This window comes from Homalodisca vitripennis, chromosome 1 (assembly GCF_021130785.1).
Source record: "Homalodisca vitripennis isolate AUS2020 chromosome 1, UT_GWSS_2.1, whole genome shotgun sequence".
NCBI classification, from domain to species: domain Eukaryota; kingdom Metazoa; phylum Arthropoda; class Insecta; order Hemiptera; family Cicadellidae; genus Homalodisca; species Homalodisca vitripennis.
In genome coordinates, this window is record NC_060207.1 from 86,272,193 (window position 1) to 86,297,669 (window position 25,477).

Sequence of the window (25,477 nt, forward strand, 5' to 3'; positions counted from 1 at the left end):
GGCTTCATCTAAAATATGTAACATTTACCATTCTTTCCTTTTTTTAACTGCTGTGGAATTTAAAGGAACCAATCTATACATCTCTTGGAGCGTGGTACAATTATCTAACCATTGTGGCTTAAATTTTCATAAAGGGCTATTAATCTAACAAGGCAATTCATGATTTTTAAAGAAAATTTGTTTTTCATATCTCTCCCAAAATCTCCTACTCATAGGAGGATTCTGCCAGTTGAAGAACTCATTATACGTAATCCATTGAGTAAGGTGGAGAATCGTTCAAAATTTCACTTGTACAATAATCTTAGTCACACACACGCGCGCGCGCGCGCGCGCGCATATGTATGTAAAACAACAATACAACTTCATATTAAAGATTAACGAGCTGACCTGAAACCAAAATACGATGTCTTTGTTTGAAGTTTGTTTTTTAAGATTGAATGATTGTGAATAAAACAGGATTTTCCGGATATTTGTCATTGTTCAGTGATACAAAACATCTGTAACACTACGTTTCGAGAACTGAAATCTTATCTCTTCTTCAGGTGAATAAATAACCAAAAGAAATAAATCATACCAGAGCGTTGAGACACGAATCATGAAAGTCAGCAATGTCAACCATCATGTTGTGTGCGTGATTATAATTATCTGTTATATTAGTTATTTACCTGAAGAAGAGATCAGATTGCATATCGTAACTAAATGTTTTTCGATTTTTTTATGACTGAACGACGGCAAATGTCCGGAAAATCCTGTTTCCTTCAAAAACGCAGTTCAATTCACAAAATGAATATGTGTGAATATGGTGTAATGATTGAAAACAAAATACTACACTAAATATTTTAGCAAATTAATTTCGAAGTTTACAATGCAACTCCAGTACTGTTTTGTAATTCTAGTAATAATAATATTTGGAACTTATTACAATTCAAACAAAAATGAAACTTGAATTAGGCTTTTTCAAAATGAGATCGCTTAAGGTAAGCACATGATATTAATAACGAGATAAAATAATAATCGTCTTCCGTTTCAAAAATTTATGAACGGGTTTTACTAACAAAAGGCATTTTAGGAGTTTAATTGTATTCCTTTATATTCTACTAAAAAGTGACCAGTACACAAAATTGGATGTAAATTAAAGACTTGTTTACCATATCGAAGATCTACTTCCAATTAAATTTTAATAAAGGTTACCAAGTCTTCGATGTAAACAGACTCGTGATTCAATGTGTCAAGTAATTATAAAACCGACTTGAGTGCAAGAAGATGTTGACATTAACTGAAGAATTCTATCAACAGAATTTATAAACAAACTAGCAACCGGTTCAGTTTAATTTCCTGTTACGTTTTATCAGTCAACTTTAAATTGTGTTATATCAATAGTTTTGCAAATATATAAATATTCACACCTTGATTAACGAAAGAACTATATTATTTGCTTTCATGAACAAGCTTACGAAAGCTACGAATGTAAGAGAGAATGTTAGAAGAAACACAGTAATTACTAACATAAATCAAGACATCGGATTACAAACTGTAAGGATACACTGAAGAATCAAAAAGTATATACCACGGCTTTAAACGGCAGGGTATATTTAAATTTTCCTCAAAAGTTTTTCGTGGATTTCTAAATTCCCGTTATTACCTGCTAAGGGTTTAACTGGCCTTAGTTACTTTCCAATATGAGTTTGTTCTTCACTATTTCTCAAATAATAAGCCACAAAGCGGACTACTAAAGGACCCAACAGAACGTATCAATATAAAAAAGTACATTGTTTTTAATGACAAACATTTTTTCTAATTTTTTCACATGACAAACATTTCACAGGCCTGTAGCGTGAATTTCACATTATGACGAACCACATTATTCGTTGGGTGTTTTTAGCGTGTTTGTGTCATGTTTTATTCTTTACAAATTCGATTTTCTCGTTGCCATTATGGTTATCATTGACATCAATGTGTAATTTACATGTTTGAACACGAAAATGCTCTGTGCTTTATGAAAAAAAATGTACTTGCATGAAACATAGTAAATACTAATATAAATCAAAACATAAGTAAACAAAATTTAAGGATATACTGAAGGATAAAAAAAGTATAAACCACAACTTTACACTGGAGACAATGTTTAAATGCTACTCGTGTGATGTTAGAATTTTACTGTCACATTTAATTTTTCCTTTAGACCCCATAATATTGTACTTCATTCTTGGTCCAAGATAAGCATGTATACCAACTTTCAAGTCACTAGAACCTTGATATCAAGAGTTATCGTACAGACGGACAGACGACACGATTTTAAGAAACCTTGTTTGGCTTATTAATAATACGAGTGCATTATCCGTAGAATATTTGTTTCTTGTTGTTCCATATACTATTTAATAATAAGTTAATAATGCGTGACCGGATAAATTTTTACAACTATGAGTTGGACTGAACTGAAACAATGTTCAACCTAGGGTTTGAGAGAGATACATTAAGTAAACACTCGGTGATAAGTTCCCTAGGCAACAAGGTATTGAAAACTGTTAAAGCAAGAATCCCTTTATCCTATAAACTTCATCGGACTAACTTTGGTATTTATTAGCCTAAAGTTAACACTAACCAAATTACTATCCTGAATGTTTCACAATACTACACGGTAGTTAGTACAGACCCGTAGTTAATGGGTCTACTATACGTTGTACACTAGAGTCTCGATTAACCCAGATCTTATTACCAGGGTGTTCCACAATACTGCATGGTACAGTTAGTACAGACCCGTAGTTAATGGGTCCACTATGCGTTGTACACAAGAGTCTCGATTAACCCAGATCTTATTACCAGGGTGTTCCACAATACTACATGGTACAGTTAGTACAGTCCCGTAGTTAATGGGTCCACTATACGTTGTACACTAGAGTCTCGATTAACCCAGATCTTTTTACCAGGGTGTTCCACAATACTACATGGTACAGTTAGTACAGTCCCGTAGTTAATGAGTCCACTATACGTTGTACACTAGAGTCTCGATTAACCTAAATCTTATTACCATTATGTTCCACAATCCTACACGGTACAGTAAGTACAGGCCGTAGTTAAATAATTTTCTCGACTCGTTTTTTTTGTCCATCGAACAGCTATGTTCTGTAAGTCTTACACAGGTTCTGCATGCATGCATAAAACATGTAAAGGACTGAAAACCGCGCTGACTTTGGGACGAAGCTTGAGTATTGGCTTTTACCTGGAGGTGGGGGTTAGCTGTGGTGTTTTAAATGTACATCAAAAATATATTTAAAATGTTAGTGAAGACTAATCAGTGTTGTATACATATCATTCTATTACTTTGTCCAGAAGGACTATAATAATTTTTATTGTTAAAAGATTTGTGTAAGTTGGCATTGTTTTGAGATTTTGTGGTATGGAAAAGTCTTTATTCCTAACCTCTTTGTAAATAAAAACCATTCCATTTATTCATTATTGCACCGTATTAACTGAATTATTTCATTCCTATAACATTCGATTATATGAGCTCGACATAGGTGTGTGCAGCATAACAGGTAATAATCATGCAATATTTTATGAGATTATACTGCCGGTGTTGCAAATACAGTATTATTAGTGTTCACACCACGTCGAAATATGGATAATACAGTTAAAACGTTAACGTAGTATTCTGGCCTGACTGTGGAGAGTTATTTCTCCCAAAGCTTCAGTTTAGCATCTTCTGGAGATGGCTTTCCACAGAGATGTCGAAATATACCATTATTTCAATTCTGTCACAATCGTCACATTGTAAACCAGAAAGCGTACATGATAGTTATGGTTTTTCGTCTGTATTGTACTTCAATTCTGGATTAACATTCTTTCCACATCATTCCAATGCAAAATAAGGTTTAATCATAATGGATCCATAAAATGTGCATGCCAAACGTGAAGATACCCGACTGAGTGTAAGATATCTGCTTTAATAAGGCTTGAACAACGTTCTGCAATAATCTGGTTTAATGTTCGTTCCTTATATTATCTTTATTATCTCCTTGGAATAAAATATTTGTTTCGTAATATCTTAGTGCAAATGTGCCGTTTACAGTTTTTACTCTAAAACTCCATCTATTTTTAAGCGGGTATTTTCAGTAGCACGCTTATAGACGAATGAATGGACTAGAAATCCATGTAAAAAGTGTCTGAATCTCAGAGAATAGGGAAGGGACAAACATGACTATCGTGCTATAAGGAATCAAACATATGTCCCAAAGATTACAAATCCAACTTCTTCCACGTCATATGAACCGGGAAAAAAGTGGGAATGCAAAAATTAGTTAGTCACAGCTGCCAGCTGCTGGCTGAGGACCAACGAGCAGGAAAATTGAACAGAGAAGCGGCTACTTTCTTCTTGTGGTGTTAGCATTATCTCCCTTTTATCCACTGACGTCACTAAACTTTAAAGTTATTCTACTCATAAAATGGGTGGGGTAATAAGTAACGTTAATCCGTAGCTTCAGTAAACTAGTTTTAGTTCAATAAAACAATGGTATGAGGATACATGAAGTGCTTCAACGTTAAATCCGTTAATATTCTTTTAGACAAAGGATAATATAAATAATACCACCTAGCCGGAAATTATTTCTCATTCTTTAAATATTACTATAAAAAATATAAAATAAATTAGTTAATTTAGTTATCATCCAAATTCCTGTATTTTATTAGTGTTTTATTCCATTTTAATGCATTCGAGATTTTTAAAGTCTTTGTTGACCCATTTGTTTATCATTTAATTATATTAATCTCTATCTCTGTGTTTTATTAATATGATACAATCATTCTTGTATCAAACATGTAGTAAAACTGTTTTGCAGTAATTTACGGTGTATATAACAAATACGCTCTAATCCATATAAACATTATAACTTAAACGGTTTAAGATATCAATGAAAATACACAAAGACAGCAAATAAGACGAAAAACTAAGTATACAGCCTTGCGTTCATTTATACCATTTCTTACTTCTTTTAGTGTGATATATTATGTGACAAGGTTTGTTAGAGTAGCCTAATTTATGGATACCCTGTGTTTACACTGTTATTTAAGTAGTTTAGTACTTCATTTATTTACAGTTATTAGTACTAGTGTACTCAACGTTGTCAAATCGGAATTCCAAGTTTCCAATTCCTAGAGCTGTTCCTGAATTCCCGTGTGAGAAGTTTCGGTAAAGGAACACCACCACTTTGTGAAGAATGCAATCCAACAGTTGCCATCCGACAAACACTTTCCGTCACATTCGATGTTACTGGAATTGACTTTCAATCTCAGTTTGTCGATGCCGAACACTTTGTGAAATACGCTGCAACAAACAGGTTATCACACTTTTCAGTTTGTAAATTTGTTTATACCAATTTTCTGGCTTTACGAAATGGTGTGATATGGTAAATAAAATATCTTTAAAACAAGCGTTTGTATAAATATGTTCAATAAATCGTTTATATCACACGTTTCACAGTAAATTAACTTGTTTTATTTTTGTTAACAATATATACTTTTGTATATTTTCATGCGTCCATATTTCCAGACCTAATGCAAATAATTGCACAAATAAGATAATTTGCAATATTTCTTAGAATCTAAAAAAAATAATATTTTTTCTTAATGGCGTTTCTTTGTTTGAAGTTTGTTTTTAACGACGGAAGTATTGTGAAGGAAACATTTTACCTATAGTGTACTTATGTTTCAAGTTATCTGTTCACGTGAGGATTTCAGATATCGAAACCTAGTGTTGCAGTGTTTGTATCACTGAACGATGGCAAATATTGGGAAAATCTTATTACTGGTGTTTATTTGTTTTTTAAACAAGTTTTGTTATGAAACGTACCATAGTATGTAACACTTTATCAATTTCTAAATGCTCATTTGAATGTTTTGCTGATTACCATGTTTTGAGGACACACTAGGTGTACACACCTTGAATCACGTAATAAGCATAATGAAGAACAGTCATCTTCAGCACAAATCCATCCTGAATATCAAGACCCTCTGGTAGACCTTATGGTTGTTATTACACTACGAGCTTTCTTTGCCTCATTTCTTGTAAATAAGATAAATGCTTCTGTTTTAGGATATATCAGTGTCATATTTGATTTAACCGGTCTAAAGATAAATTTTTATTTTAGCTTTAACTAAATATATTTATGAGTATGTATATTTGTATTGAAATTCCTATGAAAACAAGGCCATACGATTCAGGATAAATTTATATTCATGGCTTTACTACACATATTTAGTGCCATTTATGGGACACAAAACGGACTGTAATCGATTACATACTGACATTTATATATACAATAAGACTTAAAAACACATCGAAATGTTTCACCGTATGTCAGCTTTACTACATTCATCGAAATGATATTAACAAATTTCTACCATTTCTAAATTGTAAACCAAATAAAAGTAAAGGTGTAATGAATGCGCCTAAACATGAATAAATCTGTTAAAGCAGTTTAACTTCATTTACAAAACTGTCAACTTCGCTCTATTATAACCTATAACATGGTCAATATCCAATCAGCAATAAGAAGTATTGTAAATTTACAGAATTTTAAAATGTGATGCTATTTAATAACAGCTAACCCGTGAGCGATACATATGCATGCTTAATTTGTTTTATTTGCCTGTGATTTAAAAAAATAAACTTAAGGAACTAGCTATTTGGCTATAATCTCTGTTTTTTGGCATACATAATGATTAGAAACATCGTAAAATATTATACCTGTTGTATTGTAGATTATAAAACTTTCAACGATATTTTACCCAGAGTGTTTGTAATATTTTCCACTGGTTTTGCTACAATTGAGCTTAAAATAAAAGATTACGACAAGACTTTTCTCCTTCCTTTCAGTTTGTTTGAGCGTTAAAGCCCAGACTAGTCGCTTGAATCAACGCTTCCGTAGTAGATCTTTGCTCCCTTTGGCCATATTTGATTGAACTCGGGTCTTCACAGCAGGATCAACCAATACATCACTCCGTCACGATTCGTAAATTACTCTCCCATAATAAAGCCTTTACAACCGTTAATAATTCATTCAACCTTAGGACTCTGTTGCAAACTTGTTAGTTACCGATCGTTTTCAACACGTAAGACAACATACACGTGCCAAACTTGGATAATATTCGTCCAATAATGAGAGATCCAGATCAATCACTGCTTCCTTCCGAAAGATTGCTCTCTCTGGTCTCATTAGTCTGAAACCGGACCGTTTTCTTGAGATGAATCTATGAAACCGAATAATTGAGTTGTGAACTTTTTAAAAACTTTAGTGACTGTCATATTGAATAAATTAAGCACCAAAATGGGTAACAAACTTATCAGAGGTAATTTGTGTACAAAGGTTAATCTTGTTTGGTCTTTTTGCGGGACTATTATGGCATCTACAAACAGCGTTCTATGGCATACACATACATTACAACTTAGAAGGGGTTTTTGCTCTGAGAGTTATGTTTGGGGCAGTTATGAAGAAATTTTCCGGTATTGCCTCCAAGACTTTACTTTAGTAGAGTGCATGATTATAACTTTTTTTTGTTGTGTTATAAATAAAACTGTTGCATAGTAAGATTACCGTCATTATGGTATTGTAAAATCCAAGCAACTTTTTGTTGTAACCAATAATTATTTGAACATATGAAGTACCATTTCAGTAGCAAGAAAGTAACAATAAGGCATGTAAGGCATTCAGGAAAGGAGAAAGCGCGCCGGAGGCTATATAACATAATACCTCACCTGTTACATTCTTACTATAGACACGTGGTAAGCAAAATCAATAGTTCCGGACAATGTTTAAACAATTTTATTTTATAATAAGATATAATAATAAAATGTTTAATTGTAAGTCAGATGTGTTGTATTATTTCAAATTAATATTTTTTAAATGTATAGAAATATTAAAAAGAAAAAGAAAACATGCCGTGCATCTTATAAAATTAGTTTTAACTCCCTTAGGCTTTAACTGAAATATGTTGTAATTTATACAAATAGTTGTGCGACAGAAGTAAATACCATTTCTTACCAACGAACAAATACGCGTAAAGGATAATTATTTATTTATAGACGGTTTAAAATTACTACTCTTACAATAAATACATAAGAAATTAATTAAGAAGTGTTATTTATGTATATGTTATTGGCTGAGTTTAAGCGAAGTCTATCACTCGTGTGCAGAAAAATGTAATTTGTGTTTGTGTTTCTGTCGACCTTATCTGTCGGTTTATTTGTCCGTGTGTCCACACGAAATCTGGAAAACCAACTTACGTATAGACTTGAAATTGTGCATGAAGCTTCATTTCTATAAGGAACACTGAGTTCGATTATGGTTCATGGGATGTCGCTGAGCGTTATGAAACATTTTCACATTGGTCTCATGAGTAACAATGATGGCAACGAGGAAATAGTTCAATATATAAATGTGTAAACAAACTCAATACACCCATAAGATATTCAAACAAATAATATCTTAACACAACTAGCCTAACTATACCAACGTCTTGTTGTAGTAACTTATTGTGTAGGATTTTAATACTTTAAACATTAATATGAAAACCAATTTAATGAACAAAAATCTGAATTTACCATGTAGACTATATATGTAGACTTTACATTTTTGCATGAAACTTCATTTATACAAGAATGAGTTATATGATGCGTCGTTTTCGTGTCAGCTTCTATTTGTATGGTTATCTTTTGGTCTATCTGTCCAACGGACATCTCGGGAATGACATGAGCTATAGATTTACAATAGTGCATCCAACCTCAGCGTAGTCTGTTACGATACATGGTGTGGCTCACGTCTACCTACTATTCCTGCTTTAACTAAATATCCTGCCATCTCGAAAGGGCTATGATAAAGTGGTGTGAGAAATGACATCGAGAGGGGAGGAATACAGTACTGTGTATATTACAGTGACAAGTGCTCACATCCATTGCCAACATCTGTGTATTAGAAGCACTGTACTAATGGTGCATCAACTTTCCCTGTTGCTGTTAAAATAGATAGTGACACTCAATTCCTTAATTAACCAAGTACAATTGATTTTGTTATGAAATTATATTTAGATTTGATAATCAATCAAACTAAAACTGTTATATTTATTTAATAGAGATAATATTAATGTACAAGGTGTTATTTAAATCGTGAAATTTGTGTATTTTATTACTCAAACATAATTTATGATTATTTATTTATTCTTACCACGCATGAAATCAATTCAAGTTCACAAGAAATAGTTAACGTCACATACTTGATTTAAAAAGTATATGCAACAAAATAACAGTCAAGTTTTAGAATATGACATTTTAATGTTTTATGTCTTATTTAAGCTGTATACCGCAGACATAAAGAAAGAGCTGTGAAACTTCTATTAAGTAAACTACCAAATGATCGATACCAAACACGACATAAAGCACTATTGGAAAAAAGCAACAATTTTTTTATTGAAAATAGGATATTGTTCTTCCAGCAAAATGGAGTATCATCTCGTTCTGGAAATGTCGGTAGGCAGTACTTTGACTTAACTTGCCCTCAATGGTAGATCGAAAGAGGAGAATCTATTGAATGTCCACCTTTTCTAACTAGATTTCTTTCTTCCGGGATATATAAAAGACAAAGGATACCGTAATCAGCCCCAGCATTTGAACAGCCTTAGTAATCAAACACTACTGGAATTCCAAAGAATTCTCCACCAATATGTACAAAACGCAGTATCGGTCTTTTACCGCCGATTTGCGCATTACCAGGTATTCCAAGGACAATACTTTGAATACTTACTATAGAAATCACTGTAATATTAAACTTGTTTTAATCGGTACATAAAATAAATAAATTGTGTCTTACTAATTAAAACCATTTTATTTTGTGTTTAAAAATTTTTCAGTCAACGTTGTCCTTGCTCTTTACAATTATTACACAAACTGTGCAAATTAATTAACAATGTTTTGAGACTTTAATAAGCCTTTGAGGTCGGGTTTGTGGCATTGTATTCTACTAATGACCTTTAATTTTTAATCGACCTATACACCCACTGAACGTTTCTTCCAGTTCCACTGAACGTGTCAAAATAGTTTCTCTAGTGCACTAACAACATGTTAAGTTGTTACAACAACGGGCAAATTATTTGTAAGGCATTGGGAATTTGTAAAAATTTAGTTTTTCAAGGAGTTTAAACCCTTTTTAAGCCCCTTTTGTTATTGGTCTCCATTCAAGTATTTATTTGTCTGTTGAGGGTATTACATACTAAATGTGTGTCAAAGAGACGAGCGAGTGAGTGAGGGCTCTGCCTTTTATATATAGAGATCAAAACATACTACAGTTTTATTATGTTACAACTAGTTTTCTTTTCATATTAGGAAGAACTAAACATGTTGACAAATACCCTTTTTCATAAGATTCTGCCATGAACTTGACGCTTTAAGAAAATTGATTAAAATGAAGTGAACATAAAAAAAACTGTATTGGTTATCTCAGTATTCTTTATGTTACAAACTAAAATAGTATCATATTAAAAAAATAATAGTACAAATTCTCCAGAAAATTACGAAAACCGTTAGATCAATATTAATATAATTTAATTTATAAATTATATTTACCAGATTAAAAAGGGCAAACTATCTAACACTAACTTCTTGAATCTTTAAACGAAAAATTCAGAATATATCTTGGTCACTGGGATCTAATTTCTCTTGTATCTTAGAAGATGTTACTCGGGAGGTGCGACTAACTCTTAACTTTTAAACAGCAACTATATTGTGATTCGTCACTGGAAAGAGAGTAAATACCGTAAGATGCGAACTTAATTTTATTACAAAATTCTTTTGTAAATTTACGGTCAGAAGTTATATTTGGTACATTAAAAATGATATTGTGTCTAAGCATAGAGCAATATTAGGACTGAGTCAAGAATGCTCATTATGACTATAAGTAATAAAATCTGTTTATTTTTTTATAGATAGTGTTAATTTTTTAGCCTCAGCCGTTTAATATAATTTCCCTAAATACATAAAACGTACAAAAAATCATTGTTATTGCCTCATGAGGAATTACAGATATTTAATATATGGATTTCACCCGGTTTCGTATCTAGGTCCATTGAAAAAATGTCCAAAGATATGAACGTGAGGTCTTTACACTATAAAATATAAAAAAGCTTACCAAGTACCAAACATCTATATGAAGTAAATAACATGTTTTATTTCATAAATGTATTCTAGTATATATGTGTGTATGAGAATGTATTTATTATAATATGAATTACGAGTAACAAATTGTTTAAAAATGAAGTCAACGTGTAAAAAAACGTAAATATAATAAAACAGTAATATTCAGAATAATTAGGGATGGTAGTTTGCATTGTTAAAAACACTAAAATATTGGGTCATCATTTTAATCAAACAATAGTAACCGCCAAAGTACCCTCAGCGATAAGCTCTCTTTTTGATAGAGTAAAACATGCCATCAATATCACAGCACCGTCATGATCGATATATTTTATGTATTTTATCGGCACCCAGTAAACGAGTGATTTATGGCAAGTTCGTGGTACCTTTCAGTGAATGTTTAAGGCGGTACCAGATCCTTAAAGAAGATAAACGACTTTCTAATGATACATTTATTTACCTTCCAACATGATTTTATTTCACAGAAAAGGAACTTTTCTTTCAAGCTCTGTTTTATACCACCTTTTTCATATTTCATTAATATTAAGTGTGCCAAGTGCGATCTACATATTTATCACTACAGCAAAAAATTATAACACTAAATTTTTCTAAAGGCTAGAATCAAATAATGATTAGGCTGTTTGTGTTATTAGTTCTAGATTGTTGATTCTTGTAATTCAGTGTGTTTATCGATTTGGTATAGTGTTTTATTTTATCTCATTGACTAAATTAAAAACTGGCAACATTTTTGCTTTAAAAAAGAATTATTTTCAAACAACTTTAACTATTTTTAGATAATTTAATAAAGGTATTATTATAGTTCTTGACTACTTTGGCAAGGATATTTAAATAAAATTTAAAACAATACTGTGGTCAGTGTTTATTTGTAGTATTTTATTTACCGCAGAATCAGTAATAAATCCTATTGAGAAAGAGGTTTACCAATGCAAGTAAGGTAAACTTGTGACTGGAAGAATTTCAGGTTTCAGGGTTGTCCTCCGGCCAGTTAAAGACCAACGAAGAGGAAAATTGGTCGGAGAACCGCCGCGCCCTCGGCCACAATTCTCCAGCCCATATTACAGTGGTTATTCGTGAATCGCTATTCCGATGGTTTCTTTCATTGAGATTTTAGATGATACGATATCACACTTTTTATGTTCGTTGATGCGACGGTGATAGTGAAAATAAGACGAGTTTTCTGCTATCCACCAAAACCAACGGAAATTTAAAAATATTCATCTCTTAACTCATAAGCGATGAATATGTCCAAACATATAGGGACTAGCTGTTACCCGCGGCTCCACACACATCAATAGCAAATATCATAAACAAGCTGTTCGTAAATGGAACCCAGCGTTCCTGATAAAAGTTATAGCACTTTTATTTATGACGTGAGCTATTCTAGTTTTAGGAGGGGTGCGTACAAGGATCTGCCTACAAAAACGGAGTAGTAAGATCTATTCCATCCTACATTGTCCTTCTGTCCTCAGGTAATGTCCCTTGGCAGTATCCTAACATTTGCTTAGCATTTATATCCCCCAACTGGTGATTGATAAGTCAAACTCTCTTAATATAGTGTTGTTTACTTAGCTGTTCCACTCCAAATTTAATGTTTATTATTCCACTGACATGCTCTAAAAGACTATTTAGAATAATAAACTTTTTGTTGAAATGTTATAATATCATTCTCGTTGTTATTTCTTTCAATCTATATTGTCATACATTGCTTGCGATGCTCAGATTTTATCACTGTTGTTTTTGTTTTATATAATGTTAGTGATAGCACAGTTAATCCTGGATTTTAGACAGATTTTTTATATCTAAAATCGCTTGTTTAGATCGCCTTAATGGTAGCATCTACTGCAAATTGTTCACAGCTTAACCGAACATAACCCACAGAACCCAAAAACCACATCCCGTTCAAAATTTTAAATATTTATAAGGCGCCTTGTAGAAACGATAACTATTTCAAAAACGAGTTGAAAATTAGTACAACAATTTATGTTAGAAATATCTTGGCTAAATTCGTTGATCAGATTAATATTCGGTTTATTTTCAATATGGGGCTGTTTAAACTAGTTTTAATACGCTACTCCTTTATTTATTAACCTATAGGAAAGAAATGCTTTAACTCCTTATAATATTTTATAATGCAACATTTTATAACAGAAAGTTTGTTGATATCACGAACTGTTTTCAAGACATTGATTCTTTTAAATCACATAAGAACCAAGTACTGGTGATAGGAATAAATAAATTCTAAATTGGTACAACAATTGCCGTTGTAAACATCAAGACTACGTTGGTTGATACGCTATTTCGCCTCAATATGGCGGCCGTTCGTTCAAACTAAGTTTTTGAAAATTCACTACTCCGTTATTTATAAACCTAGAGAATCCCATAAAACTGTTTTTGGGTTATTTCCTAAGCTTTTTATATCTCAAACGGTCATCGAGATATTGAATGCGTGTCAAACCTATTAGAGTAAATTAATATTTTAGCTGTCACAAAATACCTCTTCTGACTGAGCTGGAAGGATTATTAAATGGTCTTTTAACTAAAATTATGATCTCTATTTTGTCAGAAATTTCCAATATTAGATAACCTAGGTATGGCTTCATTACATACTTCTACTTTTTTTCTTAATTTAGGAAATATTATACAGTAAATACAGAATTACTGCTAATTACGGCTGTTGTATTTTCCAATGAATGATTTAATGAGTAATTGATTAATCCAATGATTAAATCTGAATTATTTTAGACCAGTGTGGAGGAATAATTCAGTCAAAATTTATAACCAAATAGGGTATAGCTCTATGATGATTTTAAAACACATGTAGGCAATTATAAGTTAGATATTATTCCAGTGTTTACGGTAAATAGGATCGGAGTTTAGGCAAAACCGTGACTGGGTCTTATTATTCAGATTTTTGGAGTATATGAGCACATCTGGTTTGAATTTATTATATTTCGGACGCCACACTTGAATTCTTGTCCCAATCAAGATAATATATTTCAGTTAATAAAAGCCTGCTTTGGTCATTTAAAACATAACTAAAGAAAGATCTATTCATAAATAGATATATAGGCCCTATCTAAAATATAAGTAAAGAACACCTAAAACCCAAGAGATTTTTGAACCGTTGTGATGTGCTAATAACATTTATCATTATCTTAATTTCCTAAAATGAATGCTTGCTTACTTTTCTGGCCACCCAACTCGTTGTCTTTGTTTGTGATCTCGATATTAATCCTTCACACTAATGATTATCTGTAAACCTGATACTATGTACTGGTACTATGTATGTATGAATACTATGTATCCCCTGCTTACCAATTTATGTTTGCTATATCATTCTCTTGGTTCACTCTAGGAATTATAATCAATATTTAAACCCCTAACAGATATTTTATGTCTTTTCAGTGTAAAACGGACCCATTGCCTCCTCGATGTTGTCTGCCATAATAACTTAGTATGCACTTAGTATCTGGTGCATTGTTTTGTAACTCCATTTTCAATGGTCACGGGCTCGCTGGCCTTCTTTGTTTCCTCAAATTGTAGTAACAGACTGAATGGTTCGTGGAGTCATATTAGTGCACTGACCTTCCATGTTTTTCCTGCAGATAGTTTAAATACATCGTCTCACAACGTTAAAGGAAACTAATTTCGAGTAGTCTATCCAAAATCAGCAGTTTAATCATACAATTTAGTGTAAATTCTCATAAAAGGATCTTGAACAATGTAAACTACCACTTATTTTCCTGAGTAAAAATGTGTATAGTACTCGTACATCTAGATATTTTGTAATTACCAATACCAGATGCATCTGCCAATATGAGACAAAACTGGAGATAACTATCGACATGAAAACACAGAACGACATTAATTGAGCACTTGCCATCCCTAATTGGCGTGAGAATAATAAACAGGTTCCCTGCAAGTATTAACCGTGTAAACGATTTCAATTCATTTAAAACTGTGCAGAAATCATCCTTTTGTCGATAGAATTTTATTCCGTCGAGGAATTCATGATGGAATTCATGAGATGAAAACCTTTTAAAATATCGAGAATCACAGAATAGATACCAATTCTGCAATAAGATGATATGAAAAATAAACGTGCTAGCATTGTGGTTATTACTGTATATTCTTAATAGTACTGTTTACACATGCCATGGAATTAAAAAATATTAACTACAAAGAATATTATTATTATCATATATGTAACTAACAATTTTTTTTAAATATATGTACCTATATTTTAATATTTTCTAAGCTATCTGAATTCCGAATACTATATTTACTACCCAGATTATATCTAAGACATATTGAGAGATAGAGAGCTGTGGGAGGTACCAGCTAATGTATTTATTGACAGGTGTACAAACGCTAGAGTTCCGGGACGATCCACTTCTTAGTCTGGCGCCACCCCTCCCCACCCAAACTCCACCAACATCCCACTCGTACTTGGGTTAAGTCGTTTTATAAGGGTCTTCGGATTTGATTTTGTTTACACAAGTATTTCTGCCATATGTTTCCGCTGTTTTGAGCATATCAATCAAACACAAACTGAGCTTTTAGTGTTGTGGAGGCCTAATTCGTTTTTAATACTCGTTCAATACTTCTTCAGACCATTGTTGTGATGTCTGGATTGGTTGAGTGTTGATATTATTTCTAGCTTTTATCCCCCATAATTTTGGTATAGATTTTAAAATGTTTTCAGAACCATTTATTCGAAAATGGAGCATATAAGAAAATTATACAAAACAATAGTCGGAAAATTATTTTTATTATTAGTATGCTTATACTATGCAGTGATTATTTATACCGATACAATTTATTTATACCATTATAGATTACCCCGGTTCACCCTCTTAATTTTCCTTGGTTTTAGATTTCAGGAATTGTATGTTTATAATTCCTATAATTAGCAACCATTTCAGACAATCGTCAATTTAAAAGGTATGTAAAATCAAATTTGTTCGTGGCGGACTAAAATTAATAATTTAATGTGATTTGTTATGTTAAAACCCGATTTAATGGTGTTGACATTTCTTTTAAATCTCATCCAAAAAAATTAAAAGTAACTCAATTTAAGTACTCTTTTAAATTTTTAGTTTTTTCAAAGTTAAACATTTTTTGTTTTTTGCCAATTTTTGAATTATACATAGTTACCCTTAGTCAAATAATGAATATAGAAAAACATCTGAACTAGTTTAATTTTGCACACTATAAAATGTTTTAGGTACTACATATTATGTTAATATATATTTTAGGCAGACTTGTTGGTTCGGAAGTTTTGAACTGAAAACTAACATACATTATGATATTTCTATAATGATATAACACGTTTCGTGAAATATACCCATTCTATATTTTGATAGTTGAGAAAATTGTTGTCTTTATCATGATTTCATTACCGGAAGAATAAGCTTAGCTTTCTTTTTAAAACACCTCCCATCTTCTCTTCCTATAAACACGCCCACTACCCAATCTTGAGCATAAGCTGTTTACTGCTCAATTCAGGTCCTGTTGACTGTTTATACCATGAGTTGGTTATTATGTTTAATTATTGATTATACTTTTTTACTTCCCTATTTACTCCAATCAGTTAAGAAAGCAGGTAAATAGTTTAAATTTTCCTCAAATTAATTATATATATATATATATATATATATATATATATATATATATATATATATATTTGCTGTTAGTGATGTGCCCGCTCATGGACATCCATAAGGTTGCCCAGATTTCAGTGACAATCGATTTTCGTGCCCAGTGGTATGTTCAACTGGAAGGTATAAACCAGCCAGAAGAGATACCTGCTGGGTGAATGTTCCGGATTAATAAGGGTGAAGATTGGGATTGAGACATGCCGAATATCCATAGTACATCGAACACCAAGGAGGGATTAGTAGCCACTATCTCAGACATACCATGGAAGAAGAGGGAGGATTGCTCTGTTCCAGCCAGTATCAGTAAAATTGGCCAAAGAAGTCTCTCTTTCACATTTAGGCTTACAAAAACTGTTCACCCTAAAGGAGCCCCGCTATTCCTATCATTCTCCCCAGTAGTTATCCTTAAACCTATATCTGGAGATGTTTAGTGGTGTGACGTTATTTGGCATCTATTAGGTTGCCACGACAATAACATGTGTGTTTTAGCTGTAACAAGTCTAGTTTTCACTGGAAGGTGTAACAGAACCATAAGTGAGCTCATGTTATCTGTATTTCTTATTCTAGGTCAAGATTACTCATCCCTAAAAGTGTGACAGTGACACTTTGCTGGGGTATAACAGAGTGTAGATAGTGTTAACATTTCGACAACATAGATATATGTCGTAAATATGATATTTGACGAGATGTTTTATCAGCATGTAAAATAATTTATGAGCTTAAATAAAATTAGATCATCATAAATGTATTTATTTACAAATTACCTAAAAACAACAAATATTGAAATATCAATAAATGTAAAACATGTACCGAAAAGTGAATTTTACTTGTCAAACTAGTGTTTCAAATATTTGCATATTCCTAAAACACTATCAATGCGTTCTTTAGTTGTAAAATAGTAAAAGTGTTGAAAAGACAATACTTAAATATCCGAGTATAACATTCCGACATTTCAAGGAATTTTTGTAATAATCGGTATTTTTTCAAACGAACTGTCACTAACAGTTGATTGATGAAGCCACAAAACATACGATAGGAAATAAAATGCAACAAAATGACGTCCTTGTCCCTCCAAGAGCCAACCCGCTGCACTGCGCTTATTTGTTTCCCCGCCTTAAGGAAAATTCGTTAAAAGCTTATAGACAATGTTTATATTGAAATTCCACGAACAAGTAGGACCTTTAATACAAATTCCAATACGGCTAAACCACAAGAATTTAAAGTTTTGTAGTTACAGTTATTTAAATAAATATTACATAAAATGTAAATTATTACAAATGATAATTAAGTCCCATTGTTGATACCTAGAAATTGCTTATTTTCATATTCGCGTTTTATATTTGATTGCATTTCCGCAGTGTCCGAACTATAATTGTTCCTTTTTTGCCGTACAGAATTTTACGTTAACGTCAATTTAAATAATTTTTAATTCGTATGTGAATGTAAAGTAATTATTACGTGCCTTCCATCACAAACAATTATTTCGTAGTTCATACAGAAATCACATTAAGATAATTGTGAAGCTGAAAGAAAACAGTGTATTTATTTGAAAACGTCCTGAAATTATTTTTCTCTCGAAATGTGTCGTCATTTAGAAAATGGCTGATTCACGTCTGCCCGGATGTTTGTGACGGATTCGCTTCCGGGCAGTTTCTTCACTCTTCGTGATTTTATTTACAATAAAATCCTTAGAAACTCATGATACACGTTTTAAAATAAATTACTTATCTTTAGAATTTTATTTCCATGATGTACCAGCCATTCCTTCAATATTTTTATTGTCTTTCTATTTCATTTCACTACTCGATTACTGTTGTTACAGTATTAAATGAGTCTTAAGTTTTCTATAATCGTTAATTTATAGAGTTTTTCCAGTGATATGTAATTTCTGTAAATTTAATAATACTAACATTGTCTATATATTGTAATGATATGTAATGCGCTGAAGTCTAACTCACAAACTTCTTCAGCCCAGATGCATTAATTAGTGAACAATTTCGAATCTTCTTTTAAACACCAAGTCTAAACCATTTTAATGTATATTTTTTTCAAATAAAGAGAATTTTCTTATTCATCACAAGCGAAATGAGTAAAAGAAATATGGTAAAATATTTATAAAGCAAATAAATTATTATTAAGTAACTGATTATTCGTATATCGTATATGTAGTCAATTAAACAAACTAAAGTGATTAAATATCTATCTAGTTTAATCTAGCCCATAAATACATTTGCCCTAATATGCCAATTTAATCCGTTGATGCTATAGCTGTGATTCAGGAACATTCATACAATTTAAAGTATATTAAATTAACAATCGAGAGGTCAATATTCGTAAAGAAACGCAATCTTGTAAGTGAATGTAGACATTGTATTGTTAAATGAACAGTTTTATTAAATAACATGAAAATAACTTTCAAAAGAATTTTCTCTTCATGTTTTATGCTATTTCCTACATGTCTCACCTATTTAGCAAGAAGAATACCTTTTCTTTCACAAATCTAGATAAATTAGGATTTAGTAATTCTTTTAATTGAATAACTCTCTCACAAGTTGACGTAAAACGTTTAAATGCACCATACTGTTAAGTTCTTTGAGCTCTGACATATTAGCTGTTTATTGAAAAAATAAGTAAAAACACTCAGGTATGTAATGCTCATTTGTATTTTTGTATAAATATCAAGTCTGTTTTATTCAAATGGGTAATGAGAAGTATTTAATCTTTATGTAGTTTCGGTAAGACAAGTGTTACCCTCAGTTGTAGGTGTAAACAATCTCCTATCCTCTTTTTGTAGCTTTGAACCATGGAATTTTCGTTTCATCGGATCATCATCTGTTTATTTGCTGTGTTCAAGTTTATTTGTAAATTCTGACAATACGCTCATGATTTTGTTGTTAATGATTGTATTTCCTACTATTGACTCAGACAATCGTAAGGTCCATGTGAACAATTCGGAATAATTACAGCCTTAAATTCCCCTTACAACAAATGTATTATCAGAAATAATGATTTACTTGTGCAGCTCAATATTAAACATGCAATTTACCTAAATTTATCTAACTGAACTATTCTGTTAAAAATACTAAAATGTTATTCTTATTATGCCTTTCTGAAATTATATCTAATAATAAGATCTTAGTAGTAAAAGAGGTGATATGAATCTTCAATCAAACAAGCATAGGACATTTTTTGCTTGTTTAACTTAAGATAATAAATAAATATGAGGTTATGAAAAATGTGTTTGGTTTTCTAATGCAAATAGAAGTATAGTGTTTGAAGATATCTTGTTTCCTATTGCTGCCTATACTAATATACTGGTAAAAGATATTTTATGAATGTCGTTGTATTTGGTCATGTAGTAAATACAAATATTTGTATTAATGCCATTGCAGACGATACTACATGGGTTGAGAATATTTTGCGTCATTTAATTCATTCATTATATAATAAATATTCGTTCATCCGGTAATCGTTTCATTAAACTCATATTTTTAATCTATAGTTTATTTATACTGTAAACTATAGTTTGTTTCTACTTTAAACTGAGTGATTAGAATTCAACCTGCATTAACCTCTTAATAATAGCAGAAATGAATAAGAAACGTAGAGAACATCCCTTCATCAGTAGAAACTACCTTATTTATAAAGTTTAAGATAATAACCCTTCAAACGTATTGAGGGTACCCTCACCTCAAATTTTAAACAGAAAGAATTTTTTTATCTTTAATATTTTTCCTTATGTTTCAGAGATATAATTTAGTAGTTATTTCAGAGATAAACTAGATTGGTCTTCAGATATCAGAATCAGACTTCGTATTTTCCTCATAAAAGATGGAAAATTATAAAACAATGTTTTCAGACATGTCAACATTATATCCAACAGATAAATCAAACGAAGCAGTAGAAACCAGTGGTGCAAAACGTACTGATTACTTACATTTCAGAAATCCCTTAGAATTGTGCTCTGTATTTTTTCCATCACCCGATAAACCTTTAAACATTTACGATCATATTGAGCTAGAGGAATACCTTTGCGTTAATTAACTTGGTGCAGACACAATGTATTATGTTTCAGTTATTAGGCAATCAATGTTTAAACTTACAGGGTAATCTATTGCCAAAACTGGTTGTTTTTACTCCCCAGTTTCTCAGATGTTCATTTTCTTAACACACAATAACTCCAGACTATATTGTACAGGATTATCTTCTAATGAGTTTTAAGTGAAATAGATAAAGGTCCTAAATAAATATTGCAAGTACTTAAAACTTTCTTTTTGAATTTTACAACAAATGGATAAAGCTTTAAGTTCTAACAGAACAAGTATTCTACGTGAGCAAATACGTTTGATATTACTATATAACTAAATTCTACTGCATTTTTTATCAAAATACAATTGCTGTCATACAAGATTAATTGTTCCAGGTAACTACGAACCGACCCAGAACATACAAACATTAGATTTACCTCTGAAAAGGAAAAGAAGAAAAAACTTTTCCAGTCCACCTACTTATGGAAGGTTTCATGTTGCAGAGAACTACGTGCTGACCCTGAACAAATAAACATCAGTTTCACGTCTGAGAAGGACAAGATGGACAGGGTGTTGGCCCCGAGGTTTAACATCCTTAATCTGGTCCCGGACTCAACACAATTAATCCAAGAAGATTTTGAGACGGGTAAGTCAAATATGATTTCTTTTTATTCTCCTCCTTCCCTTTGTCGTGTTTTTTTTTTTCTTATTTTCTTCTTCTCCTTTTGTGGCATCTCTTGTTCTACACCTTGCTTACATCCTGTTTGTGTGATCTAAATATCGTTGTTTTTATAGCCATTGTTCTTATATTATGGTGCAGGTTGTTACTTTCCCACCAAGATTTGCAGTGTACATGTTATCCCAAGATTTCAGCACATTTATGAAATTATCGTGATTACTAATAATCAATTCCGTGGTACATTTGCCTCATGTTCCAGCAAATGTGTGGACTTAGTTAAATAACAGTGTTCCATCAGAGTAGACACGGTTTTACTAAAGTTTTCGGGTATTGTACTTCTTAATGATTGCAAGATTAATTCCTGCAATCATTTAATATTTAATTTAACAAATCACTACATATTTACTTAATGTATTGGGCATTTGTAAACAACTTAGAACAAGTAACAAAATAAAGAACAATCCAAAGGACTCGAAAACTACGAAAAACGTGTATAAGATGAGTGTGAAAAAAAACAAATGTAAAGGTTATTCAAGATTAGATATGCTGCTTGTAAAACTTTGTAATGTAGAAATGCTACTTTTTAAATACAAGCTGCCAACCGTTTTAATTTTTCGAATTTTATTAGAGAACAAAAATGTAGAATACTATGCTTCCAGGATTGGGAACTGCCCTCTTCTTCTTGTGTCAAAAAACCTTAAGACGTAAGGTTAAACACACACAAAACTAAAGACTAAAATTTGTTGTTATGTAGCCCTACTTACCAAAGTCTAAATTTGACAACGTTAAACATAAAAAAACAAAGAACACTGAACCAAGAAAACTTACAAGCCAAAAAGTTGTGTCACGCACCAGAAAGGTAAAAGAATGAAATGTCCTTTTAATTCTGAAATCCTTTCAAATAATCCATAGTCGATAACAAACTGGAAATAAAAAAAGTTTTATACCCAGAGAATGATCAGCGTTTTGTACGAGTATTTTTTAAATATTAGTATAATTCAATTGTATTTCAAAAATCCATCATTTTACCCGGAACCAAGAGTTTTGTGTTAGTATAAACCGAAACAGCCGCGACGCATACACTAAGAGAGATACCACATCATTTAAGATGGGTTCTTCATGTTACTTTCAAGCAATATACAGACTGTTTTAGGCTTAAATGTTTAGAGGAATGCCTATATTTGACTATTTAAATTGTTTGAATTTAAATTTTTCCACATATGGTGGTCATTCAAACAGTATTTATGGAACAACCATGTACGTTTCATTCATCATCTTTCATTACACTTCTTCAATTCTGCCTTATAACATAACAAATATTATTAAACATAACGTAGCTATGATAGGAAGATCGACCCTTGTGACCCTCAATGTGAATGTTAAGTGTAGCTCCAGTTCACCTTCCTCTTAGTGCAAAATATAGTGTAATTTAGGTGAAGAGGTATTCTCATTGTCTTTTTAGAACAATGATGAACAATGGAGTGCACTACGATGTTTAACGATCCCAAAGCACGGCGAAGCACAATTAATAGGGTTCATTTTGCACCAAGAGGAATCCAATGGCATAACAAATTATTTTTTAGGTAGAGTTATGGCTGTTTTAGCTCTCCCTAGATCTCAAACTCGAATCTATGTACCACTGTTTCAAGTTCTAGGATCTTTCTATCAAGAGTATCGCACAGACGGACATACGGACGGACAACGACACGATTTTAAGAAGGCCTGCTCGGAACTTAATAGTTTATACTGAGTCGATATTGGTGAAATTTCTACTACTCAAATATACTCAGATTAATTCATATGCTAAAATAATTTACGAAAATCTAATGGCAGTCAATACTACAGATCTATCTGTCCGAATTCCTTCATTTTGGTTTTAAATTAAAGGTATTACAGATCATGCATCAAGTATTAAAAGTCTCTTAGCTTTGGTATTTTTTACGTTCTACTCAAAACTTTTTCCCTCATATACATTTATTACGGGGATATAAAACCATTACCATTTCTTTTTTAATTTTTCACGTATTAATGAACCTAATTTTGTGAGTATTTTGTAATTGGAATTAAGGGTCTTGGAAAGAAAACAAAAGACGCTCGCAGAAATAGTGAAAAATGGAAATTGCAGAGTGAAGGAACTAATTTAACGACGTGTGCTATTATTGCTTCATAGTAGTAGTAGGTGCTACAAGCTTTGAAGATATGAGGACCTTTAAAATCTGACTTTTCCTACTTTTAAAGCAGCTGCCACTGCCCGAGGATTGATATTGGATGATTTAGAACGGTAGCGTGCTTTAGAAGAGGCTTCTTCCTTTCAAATGCCATACCAGCTTAGACAGTTATGTACCTACATATGTATATTTCAGAGTCCATCAAATACCTTCAATTTATGGAATCTCTTAAGATTTCGACATGGAACACAATGTCTACAGATTTCCTTAGCATAGCTTAAATGTTGTAAACTACCTTGACAAGTAAATTAAATAAAAATATTATTCACTATAAAACTGAGAAAACCCGTACTATACATGAACCAATGAGATATTCTGCACAACTTCCGATGGGTATGTCTCGTTAGAAGAAGAAGACTACTTAATTCCATCTTCTAGCACTCAGGTGCAAGTGAACAAACAGTTGCGGGCTCTCTCTCATGTTTAGGCTTGCTAAAATATTCAACACTAGGGGAACTCTATTCGGACTATGAAAGTTATCTCTTTACCCAATTTCACATCATCTGTAGTTAGTAATGTAGTTCGTAGGTTGGAAGATCTGAATAACAACTAAATCTGTATTTTCTGTACCCAGATTAGATTCTGTTAGCATCGGAATAGTATTAAAGACAGTCTCTAATGACAACATCAACCGATAGTTGATAGTCGTACTATTAACACACTGGTTTGTCCACAGAACGTATTTAAAAATAAATTATAGCATGTTAATTTTATAGGTTAATGATTTAATTCTAAATAACTGACAAACTTTTCTTTGTTCAGCTTATTACACAATTCAGAGAGTGTATACCTAGTACGGCTATACCCCAAATTGTACTAGTGCGTATTACTGTAGATTATACATGGATAGTTGCTTGTTGCAGGGACTGTGCAAGAGTCGACAATGTGGCGAGCAGTAGGGGACATCGTGGGCCAGTCCGTGCACCTGGACACGGTGGTGTGGCCAGGAGGCGATCTCGTGCCGGTGTCCACGACCCGGGGGGTGCGCAGCGTGTTCCGCGTGGTCACAGCCTTGGCTCCTCCCTTCGTTATGGAGAGCGAGTTGGACGAGGACGGCCAGTGTCTGCGCGGACTTGAGTGTCATCGCCTCCTAACCTCCGACAAGGACAACCTCACTCTCGTCTTCAACGAGATGGACCGACTCGAGGATGCCGAGGACGAGGAGTTATCGGAGAAGGACTTTTGGGCGATGGGCTCTATCTTTCAGAACTCCAGGTGAGTGACTCATCCTAAATTAAGGTCCTGGCTACGTTAAGGCTAGTAGCATCTACTACGTGCGCTATGTTACACGACTCCGTCGCACATGACTATGTTATTTTAAGAAGAACTTAAAATGCGTTAATTTTTTCATAGTCATTTTAATGTACTTTGAGAAACTATAACACTTGTTTTCGCAATTAGGCATGCGATTGGAGACTAGCTAATTGGGAGATTGGATCGGCACTTGAGGTTGAAAGGGGCATGTTGAAGAAGGTTGTGCCTATGCTGAACGTTTAAATATTGATTTTCAAATATTTTTATTCTTAATAGCACTTGCTTTATATGTTTAATCATATATTTGCAATAAAGAGCTTGATTTTGACTTTGCAAGAAAGATCAATTTGGATTTGTTGAAGGATATAAGTATAGAGTTTTTCAGGTTTCCATTCGAAGTCGAAATGGTAATTCTCTCTAACTATAAATTA

General features: G+C 32.4%; 1 protein-coding gene across 3 annotated transcripts in view; it reads left to right on the top strand.

Moving 5' to 3' along the window:
* LOC124365971 overlaps positions 1 to 25,477 on the top strand; it is a 117,188-nt gene that overhangs the window by 35,088 nt on the left and 56,623 nt on the right. For all 3 annotated transcript variants that reach the window (XM_046822131.1, XM_046822149.1, XM_046822140.1), the window contains exons 2-3: positions 21,389 to 21,531; positions 24,656 to 25,007. In XM_046822131.1, the coding sequence (XP_046678087.1) occupies positions 21,389 to 21,531; positions 24,656 to 25,007 (495 nt within the window). The remainder of the gene's footprint in view (positions 1 to 21,388; positions 21,532 to 24,655; positions 25,008 to 25,477) is intronic.